Raw genomic sequence first — 19593 nt, 5'->3', positions numbered from 1 at the left:
TCTTGCTTGCTGAGATGTTTTTGTGAGTGTCAATGTAGATTTTAGGAAGCTATTTCTTGATTTAAGTCATTGGCATGCTGGCTGATATATGAACAGAAGATGGGCCAGAGATGTCAATGCCTTGGTCCTTTCATTGCTGGATGCTAGTTCCCGGCGGATATCAGGTAGTGCAGTACTGGCTAAACAGTATCATTTCTCCTGTGGTGTTGGGTGTAGACATCCTGTGATAATGTGGCATGTCTCATTAAGAACCATATCCACTATTTTAATGTGGTGAGAAATATTCCACACTGGCAGGGGCGGCTCAACCCATTACGCAAAGTAAGCATTTGCAGTATAGTTGATTTTGCCCAGAGCGCTCTTTAGGTGCTCTTGGGGGAAAATAGACCTTGACATATGCGAGTTGTAGTTACTGGGATGTATAGTTCACCTAAAATCAAAGAGCATTCTGAACTCCACCAATGATGGAATTGAACCAAGTATGACACACAGAACTCCCACAATGGAGAAAAAATATATATCAGTGATTGGTTTGGGGGGGGGGGGGCAGGGGGCGGGCAAAATACTGTTTGCTTATTGTTGAAAATTACCTAGGGCCTCCTCTGCGCACTGGGCACATGTATTGAAGCCCTTGAAGACTGTTCGGAAACTTCAACTAGTCCAGCGAGCGGCAGCCAGATTGCTCACCGGAGTGACATACAGGGAGCATACCACCCCCCTGCTGTGCCAGCTCCACTGGCTGCCGATCCAGTTCCGAGCACAATTCAAGGTGCTGGTTTTGACCTACAAAACCCTGTACGGTTCCGGTCCAGTGTATCTGTCCGACCGTATCTCCCTCTACGTCCCACCTCGGAGTCTGAGATCATCTGGGGAGGCCCTGCTATCGACCCCACCACTGTCACAAGTGAGGCTGGTGGGGATGAGGAGCAGGGCTTTCTCAGTGGTGGCCCCTCACCTGTGGAACTCACTCCCGGGGGAAATCAGGGCATCATCATCCCTCCTCGCCTTTAGGAGAAGGGTGAAGACTTGGTTATGGGACCAGGCCTTTGGGCACTCCGGCAATTAAATCAGACAACCAGGTGAGTAAGACCAGCAGGATTGATGAAGTGGAACGTAAAACTAGATCTATGAGTAGCGAACGCTGACCATGTAAGAGGATAAACTGGGTTTGTATTTGGTTTTATTGATTTTATTGATTTTATGGTTATAATGTATATTTGGTGTTAACTGTGTATTGATGTAATTTTGTGTATGATTGTTTTTATGATGCAGGCATCAAATTGTGCCTTGCTTTTGTAAGCCGCCCTGAGTCCCCTTCGGGGTGAGAAGGGCGGGGTAAAAGAACCCCAAATAAATAAATAAATAAATATTCAGCAGCAGCAAAGCACAAGGGCAGATGTTTTCACTGTATCTGGTTGTGATCCCCAGGTTTCAGTTATGTCTTCATCTATTCCTATTGCCTTCAACTTTCTCCACTACAATGGACCATTGGTCTCCTCTAAGGTTTGGTTCCAAGACTCACATGTATATTAAACTGCTCAGGTCCCACTATATATAATACATCAGAAGCGTCTTGCAGTATTATATATAGTGGGACCTGAGAATTTTGATATCCATGTGAATCCTGGAACCAAACCTTAGAGGAGACCAAAGTTCCATTGTAGTGGAGAAAGTTGAAGGCAATAGGAATAGATGAAGACATAACTAAAAGTTGAATTGACACAACAATGGAAGTTATGGCCCTGAGTTTCCAAGACCTGTGCAAGGCTATTGGTGACAGGATACTTTGAAGCTAACTTATGAATAGGGTTGCCATAAGAACAAACTGACTTGATAGCATACAAAAACACATATTTTAATTAATCATTTTAATGTGTTTTAATCTTTGTCTTTTAATATATGTGCGTTTATGTTGCAATCTGTGTATTTGAAGTATGTTGTACTGCACTTCAAGCCTTGAAGAGAGGCACGTAAGAAATAAAATGTATTACTACTACTACGACTGGAAATCTTCATCACTCATTAATCAATGCTGTTCTTTCTCTGAGCTTGCATTCAAAGCCAACTTTCCCTTAATAAGCCTATGACATGCATAAGTGTGGAACACAGGGCTGATGCCTTCTAAATAGATTGTTTTTACGCAACTCATTCAAAACACTTAGGTTTCATTGCTTTTTTTAAAAAAAAAATTCATTTGTAATGAGTTGGGAGATTGCAACAATTGAAATGTTGATTGATGATTTAATTGTGCATTCTGAAGAAGTTCATCTAGATGAAAAGTAGTTCCCAATCATCAAGGAGACAGACGTTCCCGTGTCACAATGTAAACAAAGTCACATGTACCTTTTAGAAGAACTCAGTGTCCAGTAAAACTAGTTCTCTGTCTGGGTGAGTCAGACTCAGAACTAGTTTGCCGGTACCAAAAGGATGCTCTGCTTTCACTCTAGCAACCAAAAGGATCAAAGAGGGAGCAGTGCAAACACGGAGAAAACAGAGCAATATTGACTGTGCTGTAAGTAAATTTCTCAACTAGACTGGTATTTGTGAGTGTTGGACAATTAACTATTCACAAAAATGCTTGTTTGAAATGTAGGCTTATCTGTAAATTTCTAAGTTTGCATAGCAGTTAATCTAATATTAGGAAGATTATTTCATTTTAATGCTATTCCAATATTTTAAGACGAGTTCAATTATTGGAGGCAATGATCACATCTACACTGGAAAGTTAAAATCTGGCCCAGAGAAACCCTTAGTCCAAAGATGATGCCTACAGTGTCTGCCTGGACAAGGGAGAAGTCCAAAATGGACCAGATCCACTGGCTAAACTGGCACAAAGCTGATACTTAGGAGTTTCCAGCAAACTCTGGAGTTTCCTGTAAATTCTGGAGTGGAGTGCCTAAAGTGGGACAAAGTCAAATTAAGGCAAGAAAACCTGGGATACTTACTGGAAGTTGCAGTGTGGCATGGATACAGTGATGGATTCAGGTTTTCTGTCTATTGCAGACGATAGACAGTCCAGGTTTTCTGTCTATTGCAGACAAGCCCTACAATGGCTGTTTTAATGTAATGAAAATATGAAAGTTAGGGAGCAGGGAATATAAACAATAACTGAAATAATATACAAAAAATAGAGAAAGAGAATAATAAAATAGAGATTAAAGGGAAGAAGAGGCATGTATTTTGATTTCAGAAAGAGAGAGAGGGAGAGAGAGGGGGGAGGGAGAGGGAAATATAAAGGAATATAAAAATTGGTAAAGAATACAGAAAGGCGTAGCAGGGATATTTGCATCTCCAGCAGTCGATCTGGACAAGGCAATATTTTGTGACATATTCTGAGCATGAAGCTTTAATCAAAGTAACTATAAAAAAATACCAAAACAATTTCAGGAAATCTGAAGGGGGCTTTTTTATATATATAGAAAGAAGCTAGAATCTTTTATGCGTTTAAGTACTTAGCTAAGCAATTTATTCTGGCCTGACTCAATCCATATTGAAACATCATTCCACAGTGGTCTAACTTGTCAGCAGAATAGACCTTCCCTCCAAGAAATTCATCCCCTGTAAAATAGTATTGAAATCATGATTACCTTATATACCCATGTATAGATCTAGAAATTTTAGCCGAAAATCAATGCCCCAAAATGGTAAATGCTAGTAATGTGCCTTTTTAAAAAGGAGCATTCCTTATTTCAATAAGGTGGCAAAAAAATAACGTTTCTTGCCCTTTTGAATGCCAGAATGGGTGGGAAAATTGTAATGGTGGCCAGGGGTGTCTGGTGCTCTGAAGACGCATTGGTGCTTTCTTCTGTCCACAGAATGACCCTTGACTTAGCCACAGTTTCTTTGGCTTGCTATCAACAGGTCATATCCAAATCCATAATGCTGGCCCCCAAAACTGGCCCTCAACTTATACACAAGCTCAACTTATACATGAGTATATACAGTGAGTAATTATTACAAATACACCATTAGGCTGAATGATGTTTACACCAGGTCTGCAACAGTCCGACCAAGAGAAATAACTTATTTAGGTACTTAGTTAAGTATAAGCTGCGACTGAATTCTGGCAAATAAGAACAAGGAAGATATAGTGTTAGCTTTGGCAGAATTAAAATATAGATAAAGCATAATGAAGATTGGGGTGTTTTGTGGTTTCTAGGCTGTAGCAGCATTTCCTCCTGACGTTTCAGCTGCATCTGTGGCTGGCATCTTCAGAGGATATCAAGAAGATCCTCTGGCATTTTTTGAAGGCTTCCTGTGATGGAGAAGGAAAGGGAAACATTGGCTCCAACTCTGAAGAAATACTTCCTATGTTTTTCATTTTCATTCTTAATTATGAGAATGTTTAGGGCATCTGCTCTTCTATTATTATGTTTTATTATTCCTGTTAGTTATGAAACAATTTCTCTTAATTGTGAAAACCATTTCAAATATATATTTTTTTCAATTTGTCCTACAATTTTCTATCAGTCATTTACTACACAAATTGAGCAAGCGTATATGTTATGGCAGTTAACAACCACAATACTTTTACATCCTCTTGCCAATGGCAGAGGCATGGAATTGTATGTAACTAATTCAATCTCACAGTAGCTCCATGAAATACCTTATGTTGAGCAAGGGTGTCATCCACTGGTTGGAACTTGTAATAGCATTGTAGCTAGCTACTAGTAAGCACAGGAAGTCCACAATGCAGTTTTTGAAGTAGCAGAAAATATTTTCTCAGATTATGTTCTGCCTGCCCCAGGGAAAATAATATTTATTATTTATTTATTTATTTATTTATTTACCATATTTGTATACCGTCTGTCTCAGCCTGAAGGTGTCTCAGGGCAGTTTACAGTCAGCAACAATTTGATGCCCAAATACCATAAAGTACAATTTAAAACAATTACCATATATATAAAAACCATACAGAACCAATGAAAAACATATATCAACAACGTCTCCTTATTGCAGCCTACTATAGACAGCTATTGCAAATATTATCAAAATACTGTATAAGAACAAAGGGTAAGAGAAGCACAGAATAATTATTTTGTCTGACTTTATTTTGTCAGACTTGCAATACTTATGACCTCAACAGACAGGCTACTTTGCCCATTGTGTACTACTTCTTCTCTTTTGCCATAGAGCCCATTACACAATGCACATGTACTTCCAGCCAGGCTTTGTGGTGAAAGGGAAGAACAAGTGGCATATACCACTGCCACAGCAACATGGGGGGCTTCCCGTGTTACCTTTAAAACAGTGGGGGGAGGGGGGAAACCAAGCGGCAGATGCTTCCCCCGATGGGATGGGGTTCCATGTATGTTGGGCAATAAGGAGTGTGGGGCAATGGGTTCATGATGTGTGGTGAATCCCAAATATAATGTGATAACATCCAAAGTCACCTAGTTTAAGTATAATATTAGCAATCTAGAGTGTGTCTATATACCAGTAAGTGGGGCAAATAAAATGAGAGGCTTGGAGAACAGATCCCATGATGAAAGGTTCTGGGAGGAGCAGCAGGCCAGGAACATGAATCACATGATTTAGTGTGGTTATTGTTAGTGAGCTTCATTTTTCCTTGGGATTAAACATTTTGGTAGTCTATAATGAAATGTGGTAGACCACATAGCATGAGAAATAGGAGCTATCACTATGTTGCTAAGGTTCAAGAACCTGTGTTGCCAGGGTTCAATGTTCCAAGAAGCTGAGATAACCTCCAGCTAAGAAGAATTTGATAAAAAATAATGTGTCAATAAGAATTAACACTCTCTCTTTCTCTTGTTTTGCTAAAGGGGCAAAATGAAAATCTTATTCTTCCCTTTCTTTTTAATTGCGGGGAGCCTTGCTAACAATCCTTATCCAGACAGTTCTGGTCATCCCAACAATAACAACAATTGGAACAACAACTACCGAAATGAAATATATGGTAATCGTGAAAATCAGCCCAACCAAAGAAATCGCCAGACGCCAAACCAGGTGCTAGTCAACAGTAATTCTGACTTTGCGTTTAAGTTCTTCAGGGAGGTTTCTTCCAACAGAGGTCAGCAGTATAATTCCAGAAAGAAGAACATTGTCTTCTCTCCCATGTGCATCTCCTCTGCCTTTGCCATGCTGGCCTTGGGTGCCAGGGCCAACACCTTAGATCAGATCCTTAGAGGACTGGATTTTAGGCCATCAGAAATCCAGGAAAAAACAATCCATGAAAGCTTCCATGACCTCATCTACATGCTAAACAATGTAGGACCTGGCCTCCAGATGGAGATGGGCAATTGCCTCTTTGTAGAAAAGAAGCTGCATCCACAAGAGCAATTTTTATATGGACTCAGAAATATCTATGGAGGAGACATTTATCTGGAAAACTTTAAGAACACGGTTGAAACAGAACAGCACATCAATAATTATGTTGAAAGGAAAACCCATGGGAAGATTGCCAAGCTTGTTGATGGGGTGGACCCAATTACTGAAATACTATTGGTTAGCTATATGTATTTGAAAGGTAAGACAAGATTGTGATCTTATCTGCAGATAATGTTAGATGCTTATCATTACATGAAACCCTGCCCTAAGTAAAACCCCAATTCTTCTAACACCAAGGACCAAGGGTGGGATTAAAAATGCTGGAATTTTCCAAACTGTCCTCTTCTCATTCTCTTGGACCCACATCAAGAATTCTCATTCCTTCTTGTTGTCTCTAGAGACTTAAAAATTATATCAGCAATAATAATTTCAGTATTGCAGTATCCTAGGGCCCATCTACACTGCCAGATAATGCAGTGTAGAGGGCATATTAGCCTGGGACCTCCAAATGACACCCCATGCAAATGTGATTTAATCTGGGATCAATCTGTTAATCTGGGTTTATTTCAGGTTTGAAAATATCAGCAAAGGTTCAGATCTTCCAGGAAGCTCCAGCAAGATCTGGACCTTTGGTAGTCCCATGGCTGTGGAGTGTGAGATTGCTATCAGAGATTGCCATGGGTGATCCCCAATGGTAGTCTTCATGGCCATGATACTCTCCCAGGGATCAGGCAGCCAAGGGGTTGGGTGTGGGTGTGGGTGGGATGTGCCATTTTCTTTTCTCTGCACCTTGTTTAGCCCTGAAACTAAAGAAAAAGCATGCTTACTCATGCAGGAAGCTTCCCTGTAGTTCTGTGATTCTCAAATATGAGGCTATGGAGTTTTGGAGAGCAAAGGGGGGATTCAGCACACGTGGGAGAGCTGACCAACAACCAGCTACCAGCTAATGAGTGGCTGCAAATTTTTAATGCTGTTTCATGTCCCATTTTGACCTATGTAGAAGGTCTCCTTGCCAGACAGGCCTCTACCAAGAGACAATTTCCAGAGACTATGAGAAAGGATAAGAATTCTCTCCTCACTACTGTTAGAGCAATTGGGGGTTTCACTGGGATGGGTTTCATGCATGCTCTTTCATGCTCTTCCAACCCCATTCTTGGCAGGGGGTTGGACTAGATGGCCCATGAGGTCTCTTCCAACTCTTTGATTCTATGATTCTATGATTAATTTGCATTGATTTTAATGAAAGATCATGATAAACATACAATAGCCATAAGAGCAAACAATTTCAGAAAGAAGTTCTTCAGCTGAATCATAGTCTCAGAAAAGAATGGTTTTAAACTAAAACAAGGAAAATTAGAGATTATGGTTAAAAAGATTGAAGTTATTGCTATATTTAATGATCTGCATTTGCAAAGTAAAGAAAGCCAATATTGCTCACAATTATCTAGGCATGTTTAGCCTGTAGAAGAGAAGGCTGTGAGGAGACATGATGGCCATGTATAAAGGTGTGAGGGGAAGTCCAAGGGAGGAGGGAGCAAGTTTCTTTTCTGCTGCCCTGGAGACTATGATGCAGAACAATGGCTTCAAACTACAGGAAAGGAGATTCCACCTGAACATTAGGAAAAGCTTCCTAACTGTGAGAGCTGTTCAGCAGTGGAACTCTCTGCCCTGGAGTGTAGTGGAGGCTCTTTCTTTGGAGGTTTGTAAACAGAGGCTGGATAGTCATCTGTCGGGGGTGCTTTGAATGCAATTTTCCTGCTTCTTGGCAGGGGGTTGGACTGGAGCGGATGGCCCATGTGGTCTCTTCCAACGCTATGATTTTATCTTTACTAACTTTAATAAAAACCTATTGGAATAAGTTCATTTAAGGGAGTGGGATGAAGCATTGACTTTGGATGGAGCATAGGGAATTAAAAAATTATTAGATTTTAAGAAATCAGACAAATTCTGAAGTTCTAACTTCAGTTGGGTATGTAGATTTAAGAATTGAAAGATCTTGTTGTGGACTGAAAGGTTGTTATTCAGTTACAAGAACTGAGGTATAGAGGATGGTTAGGAAAAATGAGAAAACATGAAATTAAAACAAAGAAACCACCCTAGTAGGTGACCCATCAGTAGAATCAAAACAATAAAACTCTTCCTGGATCATGCTATTCCTGACTGGATATGAAGATTGCATGTTAGAGTAAATATTTATTTGAAACACACATACTCAACAAGAAAAACATCCAAAGATACTTAAAATAATAGAAATTACAGTATCTCTTGTTTCAATTGCATTGTAAATAATATATAACAAGAGAAAAGGAGGAAGTGGACAAAGGAAAGCCGGAAAAGATAGGGACCATTTCTAATAATGGGATTTCGTTTTTAATGCCACCCTTCATTGTTTTGTATTGTGGTGAAATTAATTCCTTTGACACCTTCATCTGAGAACATGGGATTAAAGTTGCTTTGTTAGCTATTTAGGGCAGTAGGCATTTAACGCTTTTATAGTTTGAGTGATTGATTAATTATAGACATAATGCAGCTACTTGTTCTTTTCACACGTCTAGTATCATAGCACTTCAAAGCACTAATGAATGAATTCCCAGCAACATACCTGTTAATCATGAAAGCATACCATAGTTATTCCCATATAACAGATTAGAAAACAATGGGTGTTTAGAGAAATTAAGTGGCTTGCCCAAGACTATACAGAGAGCCTCTGTCAGAAGAAGGATTTATTTAATTCATAGCTCTTTAGATTTTAAACAAGAATGACTTTGATCGGCTTGACAATAGTTTGTTGTCTGTTGTTTTGCTATTTGCAGGGCTTTTTAAATGTCTTGCATTATTTCTGTGAATTACTAATGGCTATTATCAGCCTCATGTCATGCCTTGATGCCAAGGAATGAGAACAGGTACAGCAGGGGTGCATCTACTGTGCAGAATTAATACAGCTTTACACCATATTAACTATCATTGGTCAATGGATTCTGAGATTTGTAGTTTGGTGAAGCACAAGCCAAAAAAATTCTAAAGACCTTGTAAAACTGCAATTCCCATGATTCCATAGCATTGAGCCATGGTAGTTAAAGTGATGTCAAACTGCATTCATTCTACAGTTCAGATACCCCCTGGGACACTTGGCATCTCTATTTATTTGGCATTTCACAGGAGGAAGGCCTTTAAAAAACAATAATGGCCATATATAATCCTACTCATAACGTTGGGATATAGTTCATAATCATTCATAAACATCTGAAGTCCAACAGTTTCCCTTTCTCTGAGCTATATGGTGATAATGTTTTCCATGGAAGAATATTCAATGTTGTGTTCTCCATTTTGTACCAGTTTATCCATATAGATGTACTTATTCCCTATATGTTTTCTGTTGGCATTTGTTCCGAAAACAGAGAATGGTTTAATGGAAATTTCCCTATGAAATAAACCCTCAAATTTAAGTACAGATTGCACATCCGTCATCTGGAATTTTTTAATTGACTAAAAAGGTGACTGAGATGGTCACTTTTGCTCTCTGAAGGTTCGGTGTGCACTAACTTTATTTTATGAGGAAAATTATTTAGAAATATTTTATGTAAAATTCCCTTCATGCTATGTATATATTTGTTTAGACTTGATTCCCATCTCCAACATATCTCATTATGCACATATTTGGAAATATGGGTATTGTAAAGTCTGAAAAAGAAACTAAATCCAAAACACTTCCTTCAGATAAAGAATACCCAATTTGTATAGTTGTTTTTGTGTAAGGAGAGTTCTCAAGTGGAGGAGGAGGCATTTTGGTTTACCTCCCTCCCTAGCATGGGTTTTTGTTTCTGTAAATGACATGTGTCCCCATAGAGGTGCTCAAGGAGGAAAGTTGCAAGGAGTTGAAAATGAGTTCAAATACTTGAAAATGAGTTCAAATAAAATAGAAAAACAGCTCAGTCTTATCTTTTCCCCCACCTTAAAGAACAGAAGTTAAGGAAACCTCACTGATAGCTTCATATCCTAGGATTAGAATATGAAGCTATCAGTCACCCAAGGCTATTCCTTTCCCTACATTTCCCCTACAACCTGAGAATGTTTTCACAGAAACAACATTTAGCATTTTCTGTTTACTTCTCCCTCCACAAATCAGCAGGGAGATAAGGCTTCCAAAGTCATTTCAGACTTTGGGCTTCATCTGAATCCAGTGCATACCTGAACAGCAGGTGATTTTATCTGTTTCCCCTCTTGGCATGAACCCAGTGAAAATTTGGAAGTCTTTCCTTATTCTTCAGGAGGCAAGACTCGTATTGATACTTATTTTGCCTTAGGAAGTTTTATGAAAGCTAGCTTATAACATGTATTTATGTATGTGATAAATACTTAGAGAGAGAGAAGGAGTGTCTGAGATATACTCATAGCTTCAGCTTGTAATGCCAAATTCATGTGGTTAGCTGAATTCAGGCTGTCCATCAATGGCACTACTGTACAATTGCCACTAAGTGAGATGAACTCTGGAAGAGGTCAGGATGTGAAATTTTATTCCATAGTAAACAATGGAAAGATATTTCCATTGTTTCCAACACACATCGAGTTACTCTCAAATACATCAAACCCATATATTCTGTATCATGAGATCTGCATGATGCAAACTGATCCTCATCCCTCAAACTTCTGGTCTTCAGCTGTTATGGTCATATGAATTGGCACATGTTCCAACAGTCAGAGTCACATGAACAAGCTGTATTACTATCTTAGAAATGGACAGAGATATAGAGAGAAAGAGGAAGGTAGAGAACAACAGCAGAAACATTAGCCCCAGCAGCAATAACAAAAGCAACAAACAGAGAAAAATGGAGGGAAGCAGGAAAGAACTATCGAGATTTAGAGATTACAAGCAAAAAGCTGGATGGATGAATCTGAAAAGTAAAAAACAAAACAAAACAAACCCAAAACAATGAATTCCATGTTGCACCTTCAAGTCAAAGGTGGAAGTTAGGTCTGGAAATGTTGTATTCCCCAAATGATTCTTTTCTGAGTTCATAGTATCTTGCATACAAAAAGATCTAGTAGGAATTCCAGTGTTTAAATTAATGGTCCACTAATACATTCTTCTTTTTGCCAGCTAAATGGAAGAAGCCTTTCAATCCCAAGTACACTGAAATGCAGAACTTCTATATAGATGGCTACAATGTAGTGAAAGTGCCTACGATGTTCCAGATGGGCATGTTTGAAGCTGGCCGTGACGATGAGCGTTCTTGCACTGTTTTGAAAATGCCCTATGAAGGGCATGCTGCTGCATATTTTATTCTACCTGACAAAGGGCAACTGGACAAGGTGGCCAGAAGCTTATCATGTGGAGCTTTGAGGGCATGGAAAAAAATACTTACAAAGAGGTAATTGTCTTCAGGTTTGGACTTTGGTGCTAAGGGATTTTGTTTGAAGGTTAAAATGGCAATGTTTTGAAGACAAGGTTTTGTAAGATTAGGAAAACTGATACCATACCTATTATGTGATACAAATTATTGTGTGTGGGCTTCTTTTTTTTAAAAAAAACATACCAAGATTATTTGTTTTTCTGTTCTTGCATATTAATATGGGAGTTTACACTATTGAAAAATTAGGTCTTGATTCTGAATAGATATATACAGGATTGCTCTGCTGGGCAAAGTGTGAGGCAAACATAATATTCTGCTCATAACAACTAACTGAGAAGACTTCCCTGAAGGAGCATTACAGTACCTTCCGTTCTGAAATTTAACAAGCCTTTTATTGCAAATCATTAACCTTTCAGAAAGTACAAAACAAAATTATCTTGGATCGGACTAAAAGCTAATGTAATTCAGCAGTCTGATCGCAGAAGGTTTGGAAGCTGTGTTGTACTACTGAATTAATCTGTCGGTCTGCCTAGCCAAGGTGGAAAATCTGAGGCTCTTCAACTTTTTTTCAGTCTTTCACTTCCATCATCCTGGATCATGGGCCATACTTTTGTTGTATTCCACCAAAAAAACCTTGAAAGTCCAACAAAATCTGGATGTCCACATGTTTCCAAACCACTGTCCAATAATGACTGACACCCGACAGCATCTCCCTACAGTTTTATTTGGGAGTCTTTCCTGAGCTTATCTGCATCACTCTCAGAAGAAAAGAAATTTATGTGGAACTGTTATGTTGCTTGTGTGGAATATCCTTCCTCTTTTCTTTACTAGAGATTTGAAATGCAGGAGAACATACAAAATACAATGATTCTTTGTAATCTAAAAGAGGGGCAATCCATTTTATCACTTCATTCTGGTGTTCAAGAAGATCAATGTATCCACAGGGGATATATTGCAAGATCACCTGTGGTTACCTAAAAACATGGATAATAACAAACCCTATATTTTGACTATACCTGGGCCTGAAGGATGTGATAAAACTGCATAGAAGGACCTAGAGAGGCTCTCAAACATTTCCAAGCAAAGGGAGATTTTTTTTTTGGAGGATGGGTAAGTAAAACTGTGGTTATTGAATATGTGAATAAGGGGATCATAATGTATAACAAGCTTGGATTGCATCAGTTTTCACATGTAGTCGACAACTCCTTATTTCTCTTCTGTTTTATTACTGAATAGCTCTGTCAATGTGTATCTTCCAAAGTGCATGGCTATTGGAGAACTTCACTTGAAAGATATAATGTACACTATGGGTGTGGTGGATGTCTTCACTGACAAAGCAGATCTTTCTGGAATCACGGGGCAACCACGGCACAGGCTCTCAGAGGTAAATTGACAGTATTTTACCCACTTCATATAAGAATGGAAATTTGTCTGTTTATGTATTTGCTTACTTAATTTTTATCCCACCTTTCTCAAAATATAAGGACTTATGTCATACAACAGCAAGCATAATGATGATTATGATGATGATAAACTTTATTTATATCCCACTCCTTTTCCACAGAATAAAGTAATGTACATACATAAGCAGAAACCAAAAATACAAGACATCATATATAACCAATAATTATAAACAAAAAATTAAAACATGATACCACAATAAATAAGTACACAAGTTAAAAACTGTACTGGGTTTAAAAACATTTTGCACTATTGAGGCAAAACCAGTTTTAAACCAATAGGTATTGATGACAAGGCTAAAAGACCACTACCATAATGAAGAGTAATCAACCATTTTCGAAAGCCAGTTTCCACATCGAGGTGTTTTAGTTCTTTTCTGAAGTTCACTAGAGAGGATGCCTGTTTGATTTCTTTAGGGAGAGCATTCCAAAGCTGAGGGGCCACCACCAAGAAGGTCCTTTCTCTCATTCTCACAAGCCGTATTTGTGAGGGTGGTGGGGCTGTGACAAGGCCCCCCGCTCAAGGAGCTTTAGACTCATGTTGGTTCATAGAGGGAGATGTGGTCACGTAAATATGCTGGACCCAAATTAAAAACAGAGCAAATCCATCAAAATATGAACATCAAAATTAAATCAATTACATCAAGATTTCTTTCTGCACCGATAATAACGTCTTTAGAATAAATATACATTTGTAAATATACCTCTCTATATTGCTGTTCTCTGAGACTCTGCATGGACAATTCTGACAGTTGTACTCTGCAAAACCTTTCAAAGCTGTAGCCATTCCAGTGTGGTGGTGTACAATATTTCCACCCCCATCACTTTTGCTCTGATTAATCCTTCGGTTTCATTTCAGAGATTTGTCTTAAAGTATTCCCTCACTGCAATTCAGATGAGCCCCAAATGATCTAAAGGAACTCTAATTTTCTCATACTTACTGGAAACACAAAAGTTCAATGATGGCAAGAGTAGAACAAAAACCTGTGAGGGAATTAAGTCCTCTTTTCTCCATTCACCTTCCAACCCATGACATGATGATTACCAATGCCCACTGCAGGAGCACAGCTACTTCATTCATACTAAACAGGATTTAAGAAAGGATATTAATACTCTAATTTGCATGTTGGGTACAGTAAAAACATAGTGGCAGCTGATCAGTGGTGTTGCTGGCAGAAGCAACAGTAAAAACAGACTACTCACACAACAGCAAGTGATTTTTCAATGCCTCACTGCACAGGAGGTGTATTTACATATACAACAACTTGAGCTTACTTTAACTGTGAAGCTACATCATTCTGAATTCTGGAATTTGTAATAAGATGAGGGACTTAAACATTTCTGCTAGAGGACCCTAGGTGTTTTTTTTTCCCATGTCAGGCACGACTTGAGAAACTGCATGTAGCTTCTGGTGTGAGAAAATTGGCTGTCTGCAAGGATGTTACCCAGGGGATGCCCAGTTATTTTGACATTTTACCATTCTTGTGGGAGGCTTCTCTCATGTCCCTGCATGGGGAGCTAGAGCTGACAGCAGGAGCTCACTTGTGCTCACCCCATCTTTGAACCTTTGAGCTATCGGTCTTCAGTCCTGCCGGCATTGTGCCACTGGGGGCTCCTAGTGCTGTGGTAAAAGGAAGTATGTTAGGATGGAGCCACAGCAGTTAGAGTGATACCAAACAGCCACAATTGTATAATGAAAATGTGCCAAGCTATTTCAGAGTTTTATAAAAAAAATTGATTTTGAGATGCTATTTAAGATCCTGAAATCTGTCCTCAATATTGATCAACACCTTGGACATCTTAAAAAGTCCACACAGACTCATAGAGACAATAGAAACATGGAACTTTATTGTAGGAGGGAAGCAAACTGTGATTATTACATAATGTAATGCACATCCTGTTGCCTGTCAAACTCAACCCTATAATAAATTCATCCCCAAGGAAAAGCCATCTATAGCCAAAGAACGCACCATATTAATATAATTTATCACATACTAAAGTGACATCAGGTGGTGAGATTCACCTCCTCTTCCAATCTCTCCCCTCTCTATCACTTTATTTTAATTTTTATTTGAGATTTTTAAAAATAACCTTAACCAGAATTACAATATTGCTTTAAAAATATTTTTAAAACTATGGAGAGGTAGAAGTGAAGGAAAGCAGGGTGTAATCTTTATTTGGAACTACCATTATGGGGTCATGAATCAGTGAATCAGAGCAATTGTATGAATACAGAGAGGTGTGACCGTGAGGGTGATAATCCTGGTATGTTGCCACAATTGATGATCACACAACTTCCATAGAACAGCAGCTTCATACGATAAGGTCCAGACAGGTGGGAGAAACCAGAAGGCTCTACAATCTAACCCTTCATGAAGGAATACATCAAAGCACTCCTGACAATTGGCTGTCCAATCCTGGATCAAAGTTACCACATTCCTGACATGAAAGCCACCAGCTCCAAAGGAATTGTGGACTAATGTTGCCTTGATAGAATCTTAAAGATAAATTTGTGAAATGCATAGAAAACAAGTGATATAATCAGACTTATTTGTAAGACATTCATTAACAGTCTGGAAGAATGTACTGAAGTCTTACCTATCCATTGACAGGTCCTATCTATTCACAATTTTTGTTTCTGTTTCTTTTTTAGGCCATTCATAAAGCAATGATGTTGATAGATGAGAGAGGAACAGAAGCTGCTGCAGCATCCTCCATGGACCTGGTACCAATGTCTACACCTTCCGTTCTGAAGTTTAACATGCCTTTCATAGTTATGGTTGTCGAAGAAAATACTGAGAGTATCCTCTTCATGGCAACAATTATGAATCCAAATGAGAACTAGAGAGCCCAAATCCACCTGATTATTATTATTTGGCATGTATTTAAGAAACATGTTGACTTATTTTAGACTAAGTTTCCTGTTGTCCCCTCAGTTGTGTGGCAGTATTCAACTAACTAGGGAGAGCAAGGAAGACATTTGATCCATATAAAGTCAGAATTTGAATGCTTCTCATAGTACCTTACTACATAATAGCTGGAAGATGATTTTATCAACCCATTTATGTGGATTTAAAGTGGAATCCTGTTGGTGAACTGTGCTAGCAATTGTTTCTTTACCAGAGTCACACAGTGATCATGAGAAGACAGCATCCAGTTGTTTCTCCTGTACTCTACTTCCTTCAAAGCTCTACTGCTTGCATCAATGCACTTCTTGCTGTCAGCTGCTTTTCCAAAGTAGTTACACCAGTGTAGTTCACCAACAGGATTCCAGCTTGAGTCTACAGGTTGAACAGCCAAACTTGCATGATTCGCTTCCAAGCCAAATTTTATTGGCTGCTGCTCAAACTGCCTTCTTCTCCTATACCAAGGCAGGGTCTAAAAAAGCATTTTCAGACAGTAGCCTTTTCTCCATTGGAGGCAACTAGAGATTCATCTTCTGAACATTCTGCTAGAAGCAGTCCTTATCTTTTTCCCTGTGGGTTGGAGGGGGGAGGGGGGAGAGAACTAAGTACAAATATAAGCAAAATAGTTAGAGACAGAAAAATGCTTTCAATAGGAGAGATGCTTTTTCTATCCATTGGAAAGTTACAAACATTCATTATCATACTTTATAAATTTAAATTACAGTTACCACATAGATTTTGTATGCTCACAGACTGCTCTAGAAGGCCTGTGTGATTTGTGGCAATACCAGCAGCCCTTGAATTGTATATAGCTCAGCCTCAGCCACGTGGCATGCTTGTACTATGTACCAATCTTTCCTAATCTAAAATTATCAATGTGAGATTTAAAGAAACCTCCCAAGTCTTTGGCCAATATGGGAGTGATGTAAGATATAGTTAATCATAGGTGGGAAATGTCAGGCTGAGAAAAGTATTTGTTTTCCAGCATGATGAATCACAAATTGTACAGGCATGAGTTGCACTACATTTCTCCCATTGGTTACCCACATCTCCTTATAATGCAGCAAATACCCCATAAAGGAATATTATAGAGCAGCGTTTCCTGCCCTAAGAAGCCCCTTTCTTACCTAGGAGATGCTTTACATTTAATAGTCTTGCAAATAATACCAAAAATACATAAATAAACTGATAATGAGGATATCATTTTAACATACAACTGTAGAGTTAGGGGCCTGTTTATATTGGCAGTTCAATCTGGGACCACTCTAGAGTATTTATGCTTTCAGCAAGCCCTAGAGGCAACCAGATGCATACAGTCAAACTCACTGTGGTATTGCGTTGGTGTCCACAAGTCCATCCAGGCCAAAGTTGATACGCCACTTTCTTGCAGCCATTTCCAGCCAGACATATAGCTCTGTAATAACTCCCGGCCATTGTGGATTTTATGTTTTGATATCAACAGTTTCCTGTGTTACTAACAGAAAGCTAAACACTGACTCCCCTTCCTTTTTCTTGGTCATACAAGACACCTCTGTTAATGTCAAAATGAGGTTGCCATGATGTTCCAGGAGCTCTCAAAGCTGGGACTTTGGCTGGGAGTGGCAGTGGTAATGGCACGGACTGATGAGCAAAGAGAAATGGGAATGGTGCCAGTGCCTGTCTGGACAGTGGACTGGTCCAATTTGGAACCAGATTTCCCCCCAAACTGAAGGATACAGGAGTTTCCAGTAAACTCCAGGATATCACCGACTTTGCTCAAAGTAAAACAAAGTCTGTTTTATCCTGTAAAATCCAAGTCACCAGAAGTTGGAAATCATCATGGGAACGGCAAGAAATGACTTTAAGTTTCTTGCACATGCTTTAAGAGTGAAGCATACATGTAGATTCTACTTTCTACTTGAGATTCTATTTTTTCATAACATGGATACTGGAGCTCTGGCATAATGGAGCTTAAGCTGCCTTTTGCTTATTTCTTTCTGTGATCTTATCTTTTAGCCGTGTTTAAGGTTTAAACACAAATACACAAAAAGCCATTCATTTTAGTGCAGAATGAGCAAGTGGACTGTGTAGTATAACAGTCTCAAAACAGTTCATTTATTCACTAACAGCTCTTTGGTACTTATTGGCTCAGAGTGGATCTCAGGCTTGGTGTTAGGTGAAATTATGGTGAACAACTTTGGTAAACCACCTCTATTCAGAAGAATGAGAATTGTGCACACAGCCAAAAGTTCTATCAGGAAATAAGAAGCCCTATATTGATGTTTTCCCATTTTCACAAGGATCCTGAACCCATTGACACTCACAAAAAATGTGGGCATACTGTCATCACTGTTCACCAGCTCCTGATGAATCATAGGTTAATGACACAATATCATACAAGCTTTACAAGTTTAATGCTTCCTACTTTCAATCAAAAAGATTGAATAGTTCAGAATAGGAACTCAGAATAAGACTCAAAAGAGCAAATAATACAGATCTAGTTAGATCATTGGTTAGATATGACGTTCATCACTTTCAGATGGATCAGGTCTGCGCAATAGAAAGAGTGTTACATGGATTAAAGTTCTGAGTTCAGACAATCTTATACAATGACATTCTAACAAATTTTATGGCTCCTAAAAGTGCAAGATTATGACTTCCCTGAAAATGTGGAAAAGGAATTATGGAGCTTTTTATTACCCACTGGTTGCACTTGGGCAAGCTAGACTCTCTCAGCCTAAGAGGAAGGCAATGGGAAAATTATCTGTTGTTGGGTGCCTTCAAGTTAATTCTAGGGAAAACAAACTTTTGGCAGAATTTGCTTAGAAGGGGTTTGTGTTACCTCTGTCAAAGGTTGAGAGGGTTTGTCTCGCCTAAAGTCACTTACTGGGTTTCCATAAATGAGCAAGAATTCCAGCCCTAATCCAACGCCCAAATCATGCTAGAAAGCAGGAAAACCTGCTCTGAACAAATCTAGCCAAGAAAAATAGGTTTGGCATCAGTTTGAATCTTCTTAAGGACAACAATAGCATTAATCCCTTAAAGACACCAGATCTGTCTGATTTTGGAAACTAAGTAGGATCAGCCCTGCTTGGGACTTGGATGGATGACTGCCAAGAAATACTAAGTGGCATAAGACATATTTTAGAGGCAGAAACTGGCAAAACCAAATCTTAGTTTCCCTTGCTTAAGAAACCCTATGAAATTCATGAGGTCATCAGAAGTCAATATGCAAGTGGAAGGCTCACTCACACACAAGAACTACAATTGATTTTGCAAGAGCATAATATTAGCTTCTGGTAGCACTGAAATTGAGTCCTTGATCTAAGATATTTTATTATTTGGATTTTCTAACCTACCATATATTTTCTTTCCTCTTTTAAGATGCAAACAGCTTAGCTGCTTTGGTGATGGTTTAATTTTTGTATAACTGGTGATAGTATAAGTGGAAACAAAATTAAGTCACAGTTTCTCTATGACTAGGAATTTATATTATGATAAACATTCTTTGTCTTGAAAAAAAATAGAAATGAAAAATGAAAAAAATAATTAAAACTCAAACAAAATCAGATGTCTCTTTTCTCATTTTTTTTTGCAACAAATGTCTAA

General features: G+C 38.7%; 1 protein-coding gene across 1 annotated transcript; it reads left to right on the top strand.

Annotated features, from left to right (window-relative positions):
* The first annotated feature begins 2366 nt into the window (after nt 1-2366).
* On the top strand, nt 2367-19549 carry LOC132762872 (alpha-1-antitrypsin-like). The gene is made up of 5 exons (XM_060756086.2): nt 2367-2512; nt 5784-6487; nt 11387-11657; nt 12876-13023; nt 15753-19549. The coding sequence occupies exons 2-5, from the start codon at nt 5791-5793 to the stop codon at nt 15942-15944; spliced, it is 1308 nt and encodes a 435-aa protein (XP_060612069.1). The 5' UTR covers nt 2367-2512; nt 5784-5790; the 3' UTR covers nt 15945-19549.
* Nucleotides 19550-19593: the final 44 nt, after the last annotated feature.

This window comes from Anolis sagrei, chromosome 1, assembly GCF_037176765.1.
Source record: "Anolis sagrei isolate rAnoSag1 chromosome 1, rAnoSag1.mat, whole genome shotgun sequence".
Lineage (NCBI taxonomy): Eukaryota > Metazoa > Chordata > Lepidosauria > Squamata > Dactyloidae > Anolis > Anolis sagrei.
The sequence above is the reverse complement of the archived record's forward strand: the minus strand, read 5'-3'. Positions and strand labels throughout refer to the sequence as shown.